Consider the following 21,021-nt stretch of genomic DNA (forward strand, 5'->3'; position numbering starts at 1 on the left):
GGATACAATGGCTCCTTTCACTGAGTTTGCCTGAAATGAGCCACTAATGGCCATCTTGAGAACCAGACTCCACATTCAACCTCCATCTCCTCTTCCTACTTCCTTTCCAAACTGATCATATTACTTCCTCTTGAAATTTTTCCAGAGATCATTCATCTCCACTTTCTCCACTTTGGACCAGTTCATCCTTCATGTCCCCTCAGTCACCCTGCAAACCCAGTGTTTCATTACATATCTCAACTCTTTAAGGCGCTCTGCTTTTCCTCCCCCTCTTTATCCCACTTTACCAGCCCACTTGGCTCATCTTGGTGGTCTCATTCCCTTAGCTAGATCTACTTTCATTAATTCCTTCTTTGGCTGGCCCTCCAATACAAATGAGCAGATAAAGAGAGGTATTATCTAAAAAGCCATTTAAAAATACTTAATATTCCACATTTATACTTCAAATAGCATTTACCTCTGACCCCAGGAATTCGTGTAGTCACTTTTTAGGAGTGAGAATTTTTTCACAATGCCTGAAGTTAAAATGCCATACTTCAAAGACTTAGCTGCTTGGCTAAGTTTATCCTCAATCTTCCACATATTCTACAAGATTCTGCCCAGCTCACAAACTTATAAAAGACACAGAGGATGAAGTAAAGACAGAGAATGGTGATAACTCTGCTGAAATCGTTGGATAATAAAAATGCATTGTGAGCTATAGAGAAAGACTTTAACTGCTAGACTCTAGGATTATACGGCTCTTCAGACAGTTCAGCAGGGATCACTCTGCATGAGATGCAATTGAGCAGCTGTGCTTGCAAAGATGTCCAATTCCCAGCTACAGAATATTTCTGAGACCACTGGGTGCCAGAAAAAGGAAAGAGTCTTGAGGTGGGGGGCAATATTAATTTTGAGCAGCCTCTCTGTCTTAATTCTCCATAGTATCCCAAAAACTTTTACTGGAGTTCTTAGATTCAGTCTTCTTGTTGAGCATACTTCAATGAGAAAAAGGTTATGTAGTAAACCAAGGCAAAAACTAAAGTGGCATGCAATTGGCAACTTAAGTCCTGTACTACATTAGGAGTTCTGAATCCTTTTTCTGTTTTTGCTCCTTTATTGTTTGAGGAAACCTATGGACTCCTACTCAGAATGATGTTCTTAAATATATAACATAATATACTAAAGATTACAAAGGAAAACAACAAGCAAGTCACAGATTCCAGGTTAAGAATCACAATTAGCTAAACTCAATGGGCTTGTTTTTGTTATGATTCACCTTCTTCAATTCCATGAATACTGGTACTATTATAATATACAATACAATGCCCTACCTTACTATGTTGGGAAAGTCACTTCTCTCTGAGACAGTTTCCTTAAGTGTAAAGTTATTGAGGTAAATTAAATAATGTAGATGGATACTTATTAGCTCATATTTTTATCTGAGTTTGTCACAAGTACTAAATTACATATAGCAGAGTACAACATGATATAGAGAAGCTAGGTGGCACAGTTGGACAGAGCATTGGGCCTGAAGTCAGGAAGACTCATCTTCCCAAATTCAAATTCAAACTCAGATACTTACTAGTTGCATGACCTTAGGCAAGTCACTTAATCCTGTTTGCCTCAGTTTCCTCATCTGTCAAATGAGCTAGAAAAGCAAATAATAAATTATTCTACATAAACTATCTCCTGCCAAGAAAACCCCAAAAGGGGTCATGAAGAGTCAGACACAACTGAAAATGACTAAACAACAAGGATCCCTGTGGAAGGCATATTGATTTAAGTTTAAAATGTAATATTGCTTAGTTGTATTTTTAATTATTTTGTAAGTATTTCCCAATTACATTATATTCTAAGTTGGGTAACACTTGGGAGTATTGTGTATCTTGTGTGGCCTTCAAGTTTGATGCCTCTGGAATAATGGTGAATCTCAGAAGAGAGCATCCAAGTGAGAAATGAAGAATAATTGGCCAGGCCAATGATTGGCTATTTAATTGAGCAAGTCATTTCGTTTCTCTGGTGCCAATTTCTTCCTCCTTAAGGTATGTGTTCATAGGGGAAGGAAAATGTAGGCCCCCAAGTATCTACTGACTATAACATTCTATGAGACTAGTTTAAAAAAGTAAGAAAAGAAACATTCAATCTGTTACCAGATAAATGATTATTGATGGATTTGTATGATAAATATGATGAAAATTAAGAGTATTCATACATTTTAGACTCTGGTATATTCTAAAGCTTTTCAATTGTATGAATATTAAAAGAAACATGGTTGTTCTTCCCCTCTTTTTGCTAGTAGGAGGGTAGCTAGAATCCTCAAAGCAGGAGCAATCTTTGGTTCATATACATAGGAATAAAGAAAATCCTCCATTCAGATATCAACATGTGACAGCTGTTCAAAGGTAATTCCCTTTTCAGTTAAAAAAAATAGATAAATTAATCCCAACGAACTCCAGTTCTTTAAGACTAAGCTTTCAAAGTAAAAATGAAAGAGAAAAAAAATCCAGCCACACATCTTTCAGTGCGAGACACAGCTACTAAGCTCAGTTTCAAAAAGGATACAGGAGAAATGCAGGACTACAGATACATGAGTATATTAATGTTTTTTAAATAAGCATCTACTGTTTTTGATAAGTAAATTTGAATAAGACACCTCCATTCCCCTTGTAATCGTGTGCATATCACTCTTAAAAACCTTCTTGAAAAGGTGTTAATGAATTAGTCATTCCCTTACATCAATAGAGGTAAAGATTAAAAATAGAGAATCTGGCTTCTCTGACTATTTCCAAGCAAAGCAGCTGCTCTACATAGGGGCTACGTTTCCATATGGCTAGCCCCTCCATTTAAAATCTGAATGTGTATTTTCACTGGGGTAGAGCTCATTGAGGAAAACTCAGTCCCTAAATAGACTTTGAGAGCTGTCCAGGGTACTAAGCCCCTAACAGTTTTTTGAGAGCTGTCCAGAGTGCTCAGAAGTTGCCTCTTGTCCAGTGTCACTCAACCAATATGTATCACAGACTAGGGTTAAACTAGGTCATCTCAACTCTGAGGCTGTACTGCTTCAGCAGTCCTCAGCTATTCACCTGTGTTTTGCTAATTTTTTCTGAAAGCCCATGTAATGTTATGATTTAGGGATCCAATATTTTACTTTTATATCCTTTGACCACTGAAGCGATTTCCCCCCCCCTCCATTCCAACAATCCCAGTTTCTGACTCAAGAATTCCCTCTACTGACTTCTGTCACTTGCTGCCTTTGACATTTTGATATCTGGACAGCCAAATGTTTGGGGGAAGCTACAAATCTTTTTCCTACTCTTGTTTTCTGAAAACTATATGCACATACACACACACACACACACACGTGTGCACTTACATCTGGGACTGTATGCATGCAACAGCAGATTACTAACAACAAGAAAGGTCATGAAAGACTTTTAGGAGGTAACATTAGCTGAGTTTTGAAAGTAGCTGGTGGTTCTATGATGCTGAAAGTAGGGTAGGCAAGGTATCAGGAACAGCCAATGCAAAGGCAAAAAGATGGCAGACAGAATGCCAGGTATGAGGCTTAAGTAGCAGATCAATTTGATTATAATATGTACTACCCTAAATAATATTCTGAAATATGAAAGAATTTGATGGGAATCAAACTATGGGAACTTTTAAATGCCAGGCCAAAAATACTATAAATTAAAAAGGAAACATTTCTAAACATCTACCTCCTGGAACTTTGCTAATAATCTCCTCTATAATCTTTACTTTAAGACCTTTGCAGGGAAATCTTCAACTTTTGGAATAAACCCATCCCACCTTTGGATCACTTAATTTCTTAGGAAATTTTCTCTTACATTGAAATTGAATATACACTTTTCTAATTTTACTACTCATGACTCCTAATTCTGCTTTCTGGAGCCAAGTAGAGCAATTTTAATGCTTCTACATAATGGCCTTTTAAGTTCTTAAAGAAATCTTGTATTCCTCTAAGTCTTTACTTATGCCTTCTTCTCTGTACCCATTCCTAGCCACATATACCACAATGAGCTTGATGAAGTCCTTAACCATCCCCATTACCCTCACCTTGGCATTTCCAATTGAATTTATGTCATTTCTAAAATTTGTTGTTATTACTACCTTTTATGGCTATGTTACCTATAATGTCCCATTTAGCATATACTTTTAAATCACTTTTAAAACTTCAAGAAGATTTTTGGGATACCATCGAAATTATTTCATATTAACTTCATGAACAAGCCTGTAAAATAGCACTATAGACACCATTATTTTATATTTCAAAGAAACTGAGAAGCAAGAAAAAAGTTATCCATTGTTACAACTACCAGTAGTTGCAAAGGCAGAATCCATACCCAGGTCTTTGAACTCTTAAGCCTACACGTTATTGTTGTTCAGTCATCTTTCAGTTATGTATGGCTCTTTGGGGCTGTATTTGAGGCTTGGTTGGAAGAGATAATAGAGTATTTCCACTTCCTCCTCTAGCTTATTTGATGGATGAGGAAACTGGGGCAAACAGAGTTAAATGACTTGCTCAGATTGGCATAGTTAGGATGTATGAGGCCAGATTGTAATTTAGGAAGATGAGTGTTCCTGATTGCAGGACCAATGTTCTCCCCAATGCACCACCTAGCTGCACACTTTGCACATAGTATACCATATTGCCTTTCAGTTAACATAGAAATATTCCAAGGATCTTGACTTTTAGAGAGGTAATGCATTAAAATCTCTTTATAACCAATTGAAAAATCCCCTGAAATCAAAGTTGCAGACAGTTGAGGGGCTTATTCTATATTCTCAACATAATCTAATCTCTTTAATACTTTTTCTAATTTGAAGGAGAGGAAAAATATAGTAAGTCTGTCATCTCTAAAACTTTTGCCCAGGGACCTAAAATCATATGAATTTGTTCAGACCATTTGTTGTAACTTACTTGACCTTGGCAAAACCTCCAGTAGTTAAAAAACACTAGCTTATAAAAATCAAAGATTTGCTTAAACTCACAATAGCCTTGAGGCAACTAGATGGTGAATGGGGGTAGAGTGCTGGACTTGAAGTCAGGAAAACTTTAATTCAAATCCAGACTCAGATACTTAACAGCTATGTGATACTAGGTGATTCACTTAACCATTGTCTACTTCAGTTCCCTGGACTGTAAAATTGGGATAATGATAGCTCCAAGGTTGTTGAAAGGAGCAAATGAGATATTTGTAAAGTGCTTGGCACATAGTAGGCATTTAATACATGCTTTCCCCCTCTTCTTTGACTATTGTAAGGAATTAAAATAAGGGTTGATTTGACTAAATATGTGAGAATTCTAAATTAATATTGTGGTTGCTGATTTTAAAATTAATACAGCTCATGACATTTAGAAGCTTTTATTTACAAAGAAGTGGAGAGTGAAAGTAGAGAAATGTAAAAGAGGGTAGAGTGAGAAGTCTAACTTATCACCCTAAATGTTGCTCTGGTCCCTGGCTCAACCCACACAGGGCTAGTTAAACCTTCAGCTGGAGGACTTGGTGGTGAATTAAGCAAGGGTTCAAGTCAAGAAGGGGAGACCTCTCCAGGACTAATCTCTCCAGAAGCCAGGAAAGGAAAGTCAGCATTTCACTCACCAGGCTGAAATTCAAAGGGAGAAGATCCAGGAACAGTCTTACTAGAAACAGTCCAAGAGCCAGAGTCCCTGGTCCAAGTGAAGCCAAAAACTGAAGTTTCAAAGCAAAGTCCCAAAGGAGAAGATCCTTCAGTCCGAAAATTCAGGACAAAGACCCTCTTGCATAGGAAGTTCACCATCTTTTATAGTTCTTTTTAAGGCCACTTCCTGTCCCTTCCTTCACTTTATGGGGACCAATTGTAGTCTTTAAATTTGCTTAGCACTGCCCAGGGGGGCAGTGTTTGTAGGTTCCACCTCTTGTCCTATGAGGGCATTAACTCTTATCAAAGGATTCACAAGTTTCTGACTGATTGAGTTGGAAGGGAGGAGTTCTCTAAGTGGCTTTCGAACTCCCCCACCTAGTGCCAAGTAGGGGTGTTAAAACTTTATTTGATTAATTAAAAATAGGCAAGGGAAGAGTCAATCCCATCTTCACACTATGGATTCTGAAATAGGATTGTAGAATTGTAGGTTTCTAACTGGAAGACATCTAAAGTCCATCTAGTCATGAGATCAAAGATTTACAACTGGAAAGGACATAATAGGACATAAAATCCAACTCTCTCATTTTACAAGTGAAGAAACTTAGGCCCAGTTGAGGTTAGGAAGGGAACAAGAAGGGATCTGAACCCAGGTTCTCTGACTACCCAGTATACCATGCTATTTCTCAAAAAGCTCTGAAATATCAAAGTAGTGTAAGCCCACTTAATTTCTCCTCTTTTCCTGGTTAGTGATGTCATTATTAAAAGTGAAGCTAGGGGGCAGCTAGGTAAAACAGTGGAAAGAGGACCAGGCCTAGTCAAATCTGACCTCAGACACTTTTTAGCTTTGTGACTCTGAGCAAGTCATTTAACCCAAAGAACCTAGCCCTTACCATTCTTCTGCATTTAGTATCAATTGTAAGGCAGAAGGTAAGGGTGATGGATGGATGGATAGACAGATAGATATAAATTGAAGCCAGAAGAAATTAAGGTCCTCTGTATTTGTTCATAAAATGAGCTACTTCCAAAGATATTCTCTAATAGTGACCAAATATATCCCTAATTGCTATACTGCACACTACATTAAAAAAAAGTCAGCATAATGTGAAATAAACACCAAACTGTGAGCCCAGTTTGGCTCCTTATTTTTCATCATCTTTTTGCAACCCTTGACCATTTTAGACCTCATCTCACAGACAGGGAAACCCATAGCTACAATATTCTATGTCTTCCACAGGACTTCTGAGAATCTGTCAACCACCATTTATTAACTGATTATTGTATGCCAGGTTCTGTGCTTAGCAATTTGAGAAACAAATGTAGCTACTGTGATTTGTAATGCGAACATGATGTGTCATTATAATCACACCAAGATCTGCTAAAGCACCTCATGGCCTGCAGTATGGATGTCCATTCTTTTATGTGTAGTATCCTCCAATCAAAATGTAAACTCTGGAGTGGTGCCTATCTTTTTCTATTTATATCCACAAAGCTTGCAATGGGGCATGCAATAAGTACTTAAATATTTTTCTTTCTTTCATTCATTCATCAAGTATTGCCTGCATACTTTGATGGAGCTGTGATCTCAATAAGATGGGAATTTCTTCTAACATGCAGAACACATCACTAGAGTGTGAGTACCTAGAGGTCAGGTCTGTCTTTAACCTTTCATTGTATTTATCACCAGCCTGGAACACATGGATGTTGTTGTTTAGTTGTTTCAATCGTGTCTGACTCCTCCTGACCCATTTGGGATTTTCCTGGCAAAGAAGCTATAGTTTGCCAGTTTCTCTTTTCCAGTTCATTTTACAGATGAAGAAACTGAGGCCAATAGAACATATAAAGTTAAGTGATTTGTGCAGGGACACAACTAGTAAGTGTCTGAGGCCAGATTTGAACTCAAGGAAATGAGTCCTCCTAATTCCAGTTCTGGTACTCTTATCCACTACCCCAGGTAGCTACCCTCTGGTACCCATTAGGCACTTAATAAATGCCTACTGACTGAAACAACCCTTTTGATCTCAAGAATCTCTTGTCCACATCTTCTAAAAACTTTCTATAGGAAGATACTCCTTTAGATTTCTTGACTTTGCATCTATGCCATAGAGCATGCAAGTTATCATTAGTTACCCCTCACCTTCATTTTATGATGATTCAATTTTGTTACCTGTCAATTAACTGATGTCATTTTTATGCCATTTATCTTGCACAATTCTCCTATGGTAATAACATGTTAAAAGCTACTCAGGCCCACCATGTGTCCTTCCACTGCCCTTTGGGTCATCCTCAACTTAATTCTTCAGGGACATATTGTTCTATGATTCATAACAACCCATAGAGAACTATCAGAAGAATACAGTTGTTTTTTAAAATGGGCCTTTGTTTCAGGGAGAAATTTTTGAGTCATTAAGAGCACCATGTAATTTCCCAAAGGCAATCCTGCCCACGCTTCTCTTCCTGTTCAGTTCTGGGACCAGTCATTGTCCATTTGCAGTTATTTGTACATTACATATGAACTGCTGGACCAGAAATAAGAACTGTCCATCCAAGTGGACAGCAGTCAGAACAGCAAGAATTTTTATGTTCATTCAGTTTTTCCTATGTTAGGATAATTGTTGTTGTTGTTGCTCAGTCTCTGCTTTCAGTCTTGTCTAACTACATTTGGGATTTACTTGGCAAAGCTACCGAAGTGGTTTGCTGTTTCCTTCTCTGGCTCATTCAAAAAATAAGCAATGGAGGCAAACAGAATTAAATGACTTTCTCAGGGTCATACTGCCAGAAAATATCTGAGGGTACATTTGAACTCAGGAAGATGAGTCTTTCTGACTCCAGAAATTTCTATCCATTGTGCCATATAGCTACCAGTTACACTTTATACTTTTAAACAAATATGCTTCTTCTTAGGAAGGTCTACAATATTCTTGGGTTTTAAATGATCAAATTGTGACTCTTCTATAGGGAATATGGTAGTCATTCAGGATTCAAAGAAAAATTAAACAAACAGTAGCTACTTTCAGGGAATTTTCATTCTATTAGGGAAAACTATGTGTACCTAGATATCTAGATACAAAATACTGATGAGTGGAAATATAAAATAATTTCAGAAGAAAGCACCAGCCAGGTTAGCAGAACACAAGACTGTATGAAGGAGAATAATAAGTAACATGACTGAAAAAATAAGTTGGAGCCAACTGTCAAAGTGGTTTTCCTATAGCATAGATCAGCTCATGCCAAGTCAAGTGGTTCCCTATGAACTCCAGAGTAAAATTTTAAATTCTCTATGTGGCATTTGAAGCTTTATGTTATCTGGCCTCTTCTTACCTTTCCAGTTTTCTTTCACCTTACTCCTACTTATACACTCTATGATCCACCTTACAATAATGGCCTCTTTGCCATTCCTCACATAGGACATGGCATCTCTGGTTGACCCAACTCTGCCTCATATGGTCCATGCTATACTCACCAGTCAACTTAGTAGCCATGGAACATAATAAAAAGAATCCTATTGTTGCAATTAGAAAAAAATGTTTCAATATACTCCCTTATGGCTCTGTTCACCATCCCTGTTAGCTTCAAAAACTGAAACTGTGGAAAATTAATATTGAACTGTAACAATTTTTATATGAAATCTTTCTTAAATCTTGGGTTTAGGAGGTCAACTAGCTTCCAAGATAAGTAGTTTATTCCTAGACCTAAGGGTATCTCACTGGGCTGGCTTTTGTTACCAGCAGGGTGGCAACCTTCTCCTTGTTTATCTGTAAACACTAACACTTGGGTGATGAAGTCACCAAACTCCAGATACCATTTTGGGCTGCAGTGAACCAGACACATGACAGAAAGGAAGGGGCTTCTTGGCATCCTTAATACCTACCTTTTCCTATGATGATGTAATAAGGGAGGAACTGGAGTCTCTAGGTTCACTTTCTCAGGGATGATTTTCCACTCAGAAACAACTTGGGGATGAATTGAGTGGTGATATTAAAAGGAGTATATAATAAATAATCTTTGCCCCAGGACTTGGCCTCTTTTTCCCTGCTTGTGCTCCTTGGCATCTGTTTCAATTATGGAGAGAATCTATACTGGCTAGTTAGAATTTTCTTGAGTGGTCAATTAATAAATAATTTAAAAAATTAATATAGCCTCTCAAGAATTTCATTAATTGGCAAACTAAAATAGCATCCCTGGTTCCTACTTCTTGTAGATGCATTATCTCCTCTTATTAGAACATAAGCATCTTGGAAGAAGGAAGAGCCTTTGATTTTGTATTTGTATTCCCAGTACTTAGCATGGCGCTTGGCACATTGCAAGGACTTAGAAGCTCTTTCAATGATTAATTCATTAGAGACATTCAAACTACCAGTGCTGATCAGCATCTCTTCTGTAGCTTACAGTCTCAGAGAATTGTCTCTGCTTGCAAATCTCAATTAATATAAATTTCCTTTTCCTCCCTCCTGAAGAAGGCTTGATGATCTATCCAGCCAGTCTCATTAATTAAAAGAAAATGGATATGGTATTTTAAAAATCTAATAAACTCTCTGAGAGAAAAAAATTTCAAAATGTTATGTCCCAGTGAAATCTACATATGGTAGAATCCTCCCATTTAACACCTTATTATAATGTTATCAGTTCCTTTTGCTTCCAGTGCATGGAATTTGTGAGGGTTGTGTGAGAAAGCTGTAAAAGCTGTACTTTGGTGAGAAAAAGCAAGCAAAAGCTCTGCTGGCTTGATGACTGCTGAGAGCACAACAAAAAAATGCATTTCCTCTTCAACAGCTCATCCCACCACATTGCCATCCCCAATCTTGCCTGACTCTTAGGATTACTGAAAGTTGTAGTGAACAACAAATTTAGAATAGACAATTTCCCCCTCATGTGTCACAGGTCTTTGGAGTTATAAGAAATAAGATGAATAAAATCAGTTGGAAGACATATTAGCATTTAGAATTCCAGGGGTCTTCGCATAGCATTTGCAGACAATAGGACACACTGGAAGATGTCTCTCACCTCCAGCTTTCCTTACCTGCTAACTTCACAAAAGAATACATCAGTTTTGAAGAATGCTGTAAACAAATACTACTATCCAACTGGCCACCCAATGAATATATGAATGCAATTGACATTCCTTCACAGTCTGAAATCCTCTCTCTTTTCTCAGGATATATTACACCATTCTCCCTCTGTATAAACATGCCACTTTAAATGCTAATTCAAATGCAACAGTCCTTCTTTTTTCCCTATTGTTTTTGATTTTCTAACAGTCAAAATGAAACTCTATGGTCAGAAACATCTTCTATTTTAGCATTTTGCTTCAGTATTATGAGGGAAGGAAAGGGTCATGAAGAGTTGAAGAAAAGGAGAAGGTAGATTTATTTAGAAATCTATTTAAGAGATAAGGCCTAGCCTTCATTTTTGGCCTAAATGAAGCTCACTCTCTAGAAATTCTGCCTTTGGAAATCCATATATCCAGCTTAATCAGTTATAAAATGCTGTTAAATTCTAGGAATGGCCTTGTATTACAACAAATGATACTTTTAGCATGTATCTCTAGTCAGTCAAGTAAGTTGCATGTTACAGTTCTAACCAACAGACAAAATTTCAGGGCTTTGGGTCAAATAATTATATATGCAGATTCAAAGAAATCTATTCCTTGAGCTCCAAAATCAAATGACTTTTATCACTTAAAAATTATTTACCTCAAAATACTTTAAACCCAAACATTTGATTCACAATGACAAGGAATGAGCAATCTTAAAATAATCGATTAAACTATTCTAGCTATTCTAGGGTCATTCTATGCCTGTAATATGTCACTTTCTTTTGAGTGATATATTAGCCCCGGGAATATAAACTTACTCCAACCACAAAAATCCACCCAAGCTATTTGTCTTTTGCTACCTGACCTTTCTTTTTTCTGTCACCTATGAAAATGCCCAGAAGGTAAAGTGTCAAGTAGATAAAGTGTATCTTTCCCTCCCCCATTTTTCTTTTGACAACTTTCTTCTCTCTGTCCTAGTGCCCCTACTAGCCAGCCCACAATCTCCTTCATGTTGTAGGGTGCCGTATTTCTATCTCTTAGGAAACACTTTGCTTTCTAAATTCTCTCCCAGGGAATTCGTTGATAAGAGATTAAGCCTCTACTTCCCAAACTGTGTCCAGTGGAATCAATAGCTTATTACTAGGATGCCCCCAGGGAAACGAAGAAATACAGAGATATCCTACATCTATCACATACCTAGAACTACCAGCTGTTCACAGTTACACCATTAGATTACTTGATGTTCTTTCCTATGATCTCAAATATTTGAGATTTTATTATTGTGGTTATTTGCATCCTTTTGGTGACATCAGAAACTTCTCCAACTTTCTCATGTTTTATCTTTGCAAAGCTGGGTTTCCAGAGATTACTGTGATTTAAAAAGCAAGTAACATTTAAAACTCAATTGTGTAACAAAAAAGAGAGTAGTGGTGTAAAATAGTAGTCAGTTTTTAGAAACTGTAATGCTCAAAAGGCTCAAAGTAGTGTTAAATACAAAACAAAAATATTTTTCTGACAATTGGAATATATTTTTTCCAAACAGCTAAGATTTTAGGACAAAAATACTAAATTATTTGGACCCAACTTCTTAATATGTAATTTTTAGGTGTTTCTTTTGGCCTAGAGTTGCTGTGAAGAAATTCCTAAGATACTAAGGGCATAGTAAACCAAGAAAGTTTGAGAACCTATTATTTAAGCTGTAACTCAGTCTCAAGATTATTTGCATTTAAATAGGTGAGTAGAAGGTCTAGAATTTCAAGCTTTACATGGTAGCACCTAGGAAATATTTTTGGAGAGTGGCAGTGGAGATTCCTAATACCTCTGAAATCACATTAATCAAAAAGTGATCAACTAATCCAGTGTTAGTTCATCTCAATCACTGCTACTATGAACACAGTTAAGTTGTTACAGCAATCCTGAATATAACAGGAGGAATGATTGAAGAGAAGGAAACCTCCTCTGAAGAAATAAAGGGTAGAGAATAATGTTGCCAAATGATTCCTCAAGGTAAGTAAAGGGCTAATAAGCTACTAAATCTCTCTCCTGTGGATGAGGTTGTTTCAATGTTACATAATTATTTAATAATCAAAACACATTATGAAATATAATGCATCATATCATATATACATAACATATGATACTGAATTCTATATGTTGTCCAGATTCATTTTTATTTCTAACTCATGTAAGTTTATACAATACTTTCAAAGAAGACCTCACAATTCTGCCATTATTCAACCTTTACCCATAAAGAATAAGAAATTAAAGGATGCTAAATGTACCCCAACTATATCTTACATACCTCTTACTACTTCTAAGTTAAAAAGGTTTTATGCCTATGAGCATTCATAAAGCCCTAGATTTATACACACAAGTAAAATAAACCTTTCTGATAAATCCTTTAAACATGTAGGAGGCAATCAGTCCACATCCCAATAATCACAAATATTAATGAACTCAGTGTGGTTCTTGTGTGTATGGAAAAACTGTAAACAGCACTAGAGAGCAACTGAGAAATGAGGAGACTATGCTAATCCTTACATCTCTTCCTCATTCCAAGACTCATATATATTGTCTACTCTCACTGGTTATAAATATCATCAGAGCATTATAGGGAATGAAGGAAGCTCACTTTTGCAATGAACAAAGGGAATCTTTGTATTCTGTGGTGGTCATGTCTACTCTGGATTCAAAGGAACTCAATTTCATTACAGCTTCTTCTGCATAGTATATTTTTAAAGAGAACCTAGCTTGTGCCATTGATCAGGGGAAGAATCTCTTATGAGGAGAAACTATGTACTCAGGGAGGTCAACTTTATAAACAATATGCTCCAAATCTAGTCATTCTTTTGATACACATGTACAGTTTGAAATGGTTCTCAGTCAAAATAAATTCTAAACTATCCATGTAATTTCTAATCTAGTCAAAATAAATTTTAGTGTATTCAAAATTTTGGCTCCACAATGATTTGTTTTCATTAACAAAAAGATAATATGATGACAAATAACATCCCCCCCCAAGTCACAAAAATATAAAATATGTAACAGCTCAGTAATTTGTGCCAAATGAGAAAATTAGTCTTAAGGAAAGCCATGAAGAGTAAATTCCTTTCAAATCCTTCAAATCAGGATGGATGGGCAATCCATCAAACACAAGCACATTGTACTCATATGCTAGGCACTGTCCTAATAGATTTAGAAATATTATTAAATTTTGTCAAATTAGATTATTAATTTTTAAATTATTATTTTACATATAAATATATTTATTTTATATATAAATATGAATTTGTTCCCCAAATTACCATGAGCTGTTGATGCTATTTATTAATCTCAATTTATAGCAGAGAAAATTGAAGCAGAGAAAGGTTAAGCGACTTGCTTAGAGTCATATACCTAATAAGTGTCTGGGGTTAGATTTGAACATAGTTCTGCTTGATTCAAAGTCCTGCCCTCTATTCACTCAAATACCTAGCTACTTCTAGTAAGTGCCAACTCTATGCCTACATGCCAGATATTGTGCATACCAAGGCAAAAGTATACTGGTCCCAGCCCTCAAACAGCTTTTATCAAGGAAAATGACACCTACAGAAACAAGTACATGAAAAATATATATAAATCTTTTTTTTTTCCATGGGAGGGGGAGGCAGTTAGAAGAATAAGAACAGGTTTCACATATAACTTGGCACTTGAGGTGAATTCTGAAGGACAATATGGGATTCAAAGAGAAAAAAAGGAGAAAGGGAAGCATCTCAGAAATGTGAATCAGCATAGGAAAAGGCATAGAGACAGGAGTTGGAATGTTGTATACCTAGAAAGGAAAGTAGGTCAGCTTTGGGTGGACCACGGTATATGTGTAAGGGTATGATGTCTAATAAGCTTGAAAAGGTAGGGTAGAGACATATTATGAAAGGCATGAAATACTAAGGAGAGAAATAGTTATTTCCTAGAGACAACTATGAAGCTTCCTGAGCAGGATGGGGATGACATGAGATCTTTGTTCTAGGAATGTTACCCTGGCAGCAATGTGAAGAATGTACTGGAGCAGGCAATCCAATTAGAAGGCTATTATAATTGTCTAGATAAGAGATGAAGAGAATTTGATCTAAAATAAGGGAAGAGAAAAGACAAGTGCAAGAAAAGGTAGGAAGGGAGAATCTATAACATTAGGGTTAAATAAAGGGAAGAGTTGAAACTCTGAGGATAAAAATCTGGATAACTGGAAGGATAGTGGTACACTCAACAGAAATAGGGAAATTAGGAAGGAGAATGAAAGATTGAGAGTTCTATTTGGGATTTTTTTAAGGTAGAGATACCCAGGAGAGAACCAATTGAAAGTTCAGAACAGTATTAGTGATGTGGGACTAGCATTCAGAAAAGTAATCAGGTCTGGTATTCTTTCCATGATGAATGAAATCATTTAGTGACAACCACATACATTTCACCAATAATCTTGTTTACATTATTAACCTGACATTTTTTTTCCCCAAAAAGAGCAGAAGAAGTCAAGATAGTTTTCAGTCTGATTTCTTTTGGAAACAATATAATTGCTAAATTAAGGTGCTTCTTTCAATTAAAACACCATCTTTCAAAATAAAAGTATATTTTCAGAAAAAAGGTAAAACAATAATAGCATAATAGCATCTAATAGACTTGGACTACACAAACTATCCAAACAAAACCGATTATCTTTAGGAATTTCACTGCCTTATTTTTAAAATGGAAATGTTACTGTTCCTTAATATAAAACTGAATCCCCAATCATTCTCTTGATAGCATATTACAGATTTAGGAAAATATAGGTGATATTTATTTGGTAAATAAATTGAAGAAGTTTCAATAACCAGACTCCATTATTCTGGCTAGTAGAGATAGGTAATAAAGATGAAGCAATGTCTTTCTTCATTAAATTTATATTAAAATCACTCTAGCATAAAAAATTCCTTTCCCTAGTGCCATAAAAATGCATTGTATAGAGAAAGCAATTACTGGTGTACTATATAGGTATCCTCTTAAAATGCTGACCAAATTCAAGTGTAGGTATTAGAGCAAGGGTACTGAAAGTATTGTTAATAAAATAAACACAAAATGACATTTTTGCTATTTTTGTGTTTGTGTAAATCAGCTTGTATCCTGGAAGGCCTGAATTCAAATCCCATTTTCATCACATATTGGCTAGATAAACAAGAACAAGTCACTCAATATCTCAATGCTCTAAGCAATTCTGTAAGACTAAGCAATGAGTTCCAATCTGTATGGGTAGAATTTCCTCACCCCCGAGTTTCCCAGGCCAATGACATCATGTGTCAAATACCTATAGTTTCCCAGGCCAATGACATCATGTGTCAAATACCTATAGTTTCCCAGGCCAATGACATCATGTGTCAAATACCTATCTATATTTTCTTATTTTGTTTCACTTTTCTAATGGTTTATATCTTTCCCATAGTGGAAATAACACTAAAATAAAAGAAAGACATTTATGTTGATAATATGTACACTATATTTCAACTCTAATGGAAATTGTCGTGAGGTCTGTACATGTATTTTAAATAGAGGAGATATAATTCTTCTCATGTTCTTACTGCACACAAATGGCCACCCTTAAACATGCCCCCAAAATGGGTTCTTCATCTTTACTTAGGGGAATACTTTTATATAAAGAAAGTTTTAAGGGACAGACTTTTGCATTTACTCCTTTCTCTCAATTAGCCTATAAAGGCATGGCTGTTATCACAATCATGAATAGGAATTACTCAGATGCCTCCAAAGGAAAGATGATCTAAAATACACATAACCTCCATTTCACTGGTGACCATCATCTTAATGGTCATTCACTGGGTAATCAATTACAACCAACTAAGGAACAAAGAAGAAAGGATTAAGTATGACTTAGTGAAGGGCCCTTTGTAAGAGACCTGCAGAAAACCATTTCATATTCTACAAAGGAGAAAAACAAAACAAAAACTAAAGTATTTTTTATTTTCCAGGAAAAGAAAAAGGTGATCATTTCCCCAACTAACTTCTTTTAAGCAATGATGCTAGGGGCAGGCTTTAGTCCTCTGTTGTTTCACTTTTTCTCTCTAGGAGAGTGAATCTCGGGCAAGTTGGCCTCCCCCAATCTAGGTAAGAGAATTATGCTCATGGAGGGAGAAAATACCTATTTAAACCTCTACTTCCCAAGCACTGGGGATTTAAGGTTCTCCTGTGGCCAACTTGGAGCCAATGACAATTTATCCAAAAGTATTCCAAAGAACATCCATTTCCTCTACTATTCAGATAGCAGAGGCTACTAAATAAACAAAAGAGAGTATCACTGAAGGCTTTCAGAATCTTAATATTAGACTGTGAGCTCTTCGCGATCTGAATCTTCTGGGGTTCTTTGATTTTGTTCTTGTCTTTCTATCCCCAGAGTTCAGCATCATGTGAGTGGCACATAAGAGGCATTTGTTACATGCTTGTTAAATGATGATCTGATAAATAGGGACGTGGCTATGTTTTGCCCTTAAGATTCACCTTGCCTTTCAATATCTCCTTCTATCCCCATCCCTACCCCCTACATCCTAATGAGAACTTGTGCAAAACTGACCTAACTTTACCACCCACAGACATAACAATCACCTTTTCCTCCCTACACCCACATACTTGCAGAAGCTCCTCAGATTTTAAACATTATATGTTTCTAAGTCAGCAGTTACACCAGCAACTGATCACAGACATGCTCCTACTTTAACTGCATGTAAGAGTAGCTAATTTCAAACAGTAAGTTCCAGGAGCAAAAAGTCATATATGAGGCAAATAACATCCTATTAATCCTAAAAAACAATAGGTTGAAACTTACTATGAGGAAATCAAGACAAGGTACATAAATCTGCAATTTTAATCATGAAGTAGCACCAGATAAGATAGGCCATTAAAAGCTGAATGAGATATAGTTATAAACTACATTTCCACTGCTCATCTTCAACAATTCAGATGCAAAACAATATCATCTTCTCTGCTCAGCAATAGCTGTGAAAAGACTGAGCTTGAATTTCTAGAAGTTAGAGCCCAGCAATCATTCTTATCACATACATTTATACTATCTGCATGCCAAATATTTTCATCCAAAGGACTGAGCTCATTAAATTGGCAGAATTTTTTTTCTTAAATTAAGGGTCACACTAGAATAAAAATGCATTCTTAGTTCACATCACCCATTAGAAACCTTGGAAATCTTGCACTGTAATTATAATTTAGAGGCCACTACAAAGGACATTCAATTATATTCAAATCATGGAATATTGACGCTCATGCATATAAATTCAGTTTTCTTTGTTGCTATGCTAAGGCCAGTTAGTTGTCACATTTAACCTTCAATTTGCCACTGACAAACCTAATAAATACTTCAATGAATGATTGCATCACAATCAGACAAAAGATTATTATGGAAGAATCTTTTGTTACTTACAAACTTCCTCTTCTGGGAAGACTCAGCTCCTTCTGAAAAAAGAGGAGAAATAAACACGACATTAGAGTGACAAATTGTTTTTTTTTATATTTTAAAAAATCAATCCTAGCTCATATTTTTTTGTGGCTATTTGAAGAGATTTTAATGGCACCATTACATCCCAGTTCTGTTCCTGCCTGGTTCCCTTAATAAAACAAATTTACATTACAAACACTTTTGACTAATTTGGGGGTGAGGAAGAGCAGAATGGAAAATAAAACAAAACATTAACCTCTTAAAACAGCCATAGTCAAATATTACAAATCAACATTATGATTCTAATGTCATGCAACTTTAAAAATAAGGACAAGCTCATCTAAAAATCAAACCCTCTGAGCCTGGGTCTATGCCACCAAAGAGATTAAATAAAGAAGAAAATGACCCCTATCTACTACATGGATGTATGTATGTGTGAACTCTTTTTGAGGTGACAAAGATTTGGAAACTAAAGGGTTATCTATCCATCAACTAGGAATAGCTAAATAAGTTAAGGTATATGAATGTGTTGAAATACTATTTAACTGTAAGAAATGATGAGCAGGGCAACCTCAGAAAAAAATTTAAGATATGAATGAACTGATACAAATGAGGTGAATGGAACCAGGAGAATAATTTACACAATAATAACAATATTATAAAGACAAACATTTTGAAAATTTGATTAACACAATGATCCCACAGGATTTATCCTGAAATATCTTGACTTTTTTTCTTCCCAATTTTTTTAGGACATGGCCAATATGAGAATTTGTTTTGCTTGAACTATACAAGTTTGTTATATGAGCTGTGTTTTGTCTTTTTTCTTTTTCATTGGGACCTGAGGTGGGCTCTGCAGGGAAGTTTTCATTGATAGAAGAACATAAATTTTTATTATACAAAAAGCAAATTTCTATTAATAGAGTATAGAGAAAGTGGAATGTCATCTTTTTCCCAGACGGTAAGAAAACAGACGAATTTAGCTAGTTAGCATCAGGGACATAAGAACTAGGAGGGACTCCAGAGAACACCTTTCCTAAGCTCTTCATTTTATAGATAAGGAAAGATAAATCCAGGAAATGAAATTTTCAAGATAATAAATGTCAGTTGTAAAATTTGAACTCAGATACTCAGATTTCATAGTGGATGCCAGTTCTAATGTATCATGGGGCTAGCTTCTCAATATGGGTCAACTAATGATTAGATAAAATAGAAAGGGATCAATTGTGGATCAGAGACTGGAACACACTGTTATATATCATTTTGTCTATGAAAGTGGCAAAAACGAAGAATAAATGATACAATCTAGACTTTGGTTTGTTCCATGAAATATGAAACATGTCCATTTAAAAGCCAACAAACACTTCAGTCCCAAAGACAGGAGGTCCTGGGTTCAAATGTGACCTCAGACACTTTCTAACTGTGTGAGTCTGGGCAAGTCATTTAATCCCCACTGCCTCACCCTTACTATTCTTTTGCCATGGAACCAATGCACATGATTGAGTCTAATATGGAAGGTATAGAGTTGTTTTGTTTTGTTTTTTTAAGTCCACTGCTGAAGACTCAAAAAGGTTTACTATGATAAACTATCCCAATGATATCAGAGAGTGGTCCATGTTAGCCATTACAGCTAAAGGGTTAATCAATCATCTACAATCCCAAAGAAACAGTGTCAAACAAAGACAGCAAAAAGATGCTAAAGAGATCCAGATTCCCTCTAATAAATTCCTCAGTAACCCAGGTGTTCAATATTATTATTTGTGATTAAAGAATAGAAAAGAATTGGTCATATGCTCTATTTCAATCTCAAAATGTGCACACAATGAATTCTCAAAGATGAGATAATATTAGGTTATTCATTCCCATTATTTTCATTTATTTTCTGCCTTCTAGGAGCTCAGACATTGTCTTTTGAAACATGTTTCCCCTCAGCTCTACCACTCTTATCTTTTCCATTCACTCTTTATAGCAGATCTCTGAATGCTTAGCTTGTAAGGCAGTTTCAGATATTGCTTGTAGGCAGTAGGGAGTACAACAATCATTTTTTAAAAGAATAATATCTTATCTTTAAGTCATATAAAGAATACACTACTTCCAGAAAGCATAATTTCTCCTGATACACCTTAGAAGAAAGAAACTTGACAATAACAAGAGAGTCCTATAACTTGGCAGCTTTTCATATCAATTGACACATGTACATTTCTATTATTACTTATGACTTGTATCAAAGGCTAAAGTTAAGGAAGAACAATTAGTAGATGTATTAAATGAGTTGTTTACATTCCTATTCTCAGAGCTACCAGACTGTGTGGAAAGATGGGCTGGGGAAAGTAGAAAAGAGGATTAGGGTGAAAGAAAGTCTTTCTCTGTACACTTCCCATCTTGATTAGCCTGCAGTGGATGAGTATTTGCTGATATAGATCCTTAAATTATGAAATATATGAAATGCAAAGATATTTCGTTTGCTGATAGCCTTGGAAATATAGTCTTAAACGTTCATAATCATCTACCTTGGGAATGAATGTGTAAATAGAAATTCAAATATTGGATTTGTTGTGTGTTTCTACTTAGTGTGGGATTGATCTTCAGCTGAAAAACTCAAAGTAATCACCTCAGGTAAAAAAACCAACATAACTACCCCCTTCCCTTTTGGAGAACAGTAGTCAAACTGATTACATCTGCTTCTGATGGGAGCCCCAGGAATTCATGGTAAAATTCCCCAAAGGCTACCTCTCTCCTACAACCTAAAGGCTAGAACAAAACAAAGAAAAGGCAACTGTCTGATCAGGTATTTGTGTTCAGCTGGAGTGTTCATATCCCAAAGAAAAAAAAGAGGAAAGAAAAGAAAGGAAAAGGAAAGGCAGAAAGGAGGCAAAGTTGCCAATTTCTCTCTCAATTG

General features: G+C 35.9%; 1 protein-coding gene across 16 annotated transcripts in view; it reads right to left on the reverse strand.

Moving 5' to 3' along the window:
• The window catches only part of MAST4 (microtubule associated serine/threonine kinase family member 4), an 818,549-nt gene that overhangs the window by 338,815 nt on the left and 458,713 nt on the right, over positions 1-21,021 (reverse strand). For all 16 annotated transcript variants that reach the window (XM_056824832.1, XM_001381429.5, XM_056824829.1 and 13 more), the window contains one exon: positions 18,108-18,139. In XM_056824832.1, the coding sequence (XP_056680810.1) occupies positions 18,108-18,139 (32 nt within the window). The remainder of the gene's footprint in view (positions 1-18,107; positions 18,140-21,021) is intronic.

The sequence above is a fragment of the Monodelphis domestica genome, chromosome 3 (assembly GCF_027887165.1).
Source record: "Monodelphis domestica isolate mMonDom1 chromosome 3, mMonDom1.pri, whole genome shotgun sequence".
In the NCBI taxonomy this organism is placed as follows: Eukaryota; Metazoa; Chordata; class Mammalia; order Didelphimorphia; family Didelphidae; genus Monodelphis; species Monodelphis domestica.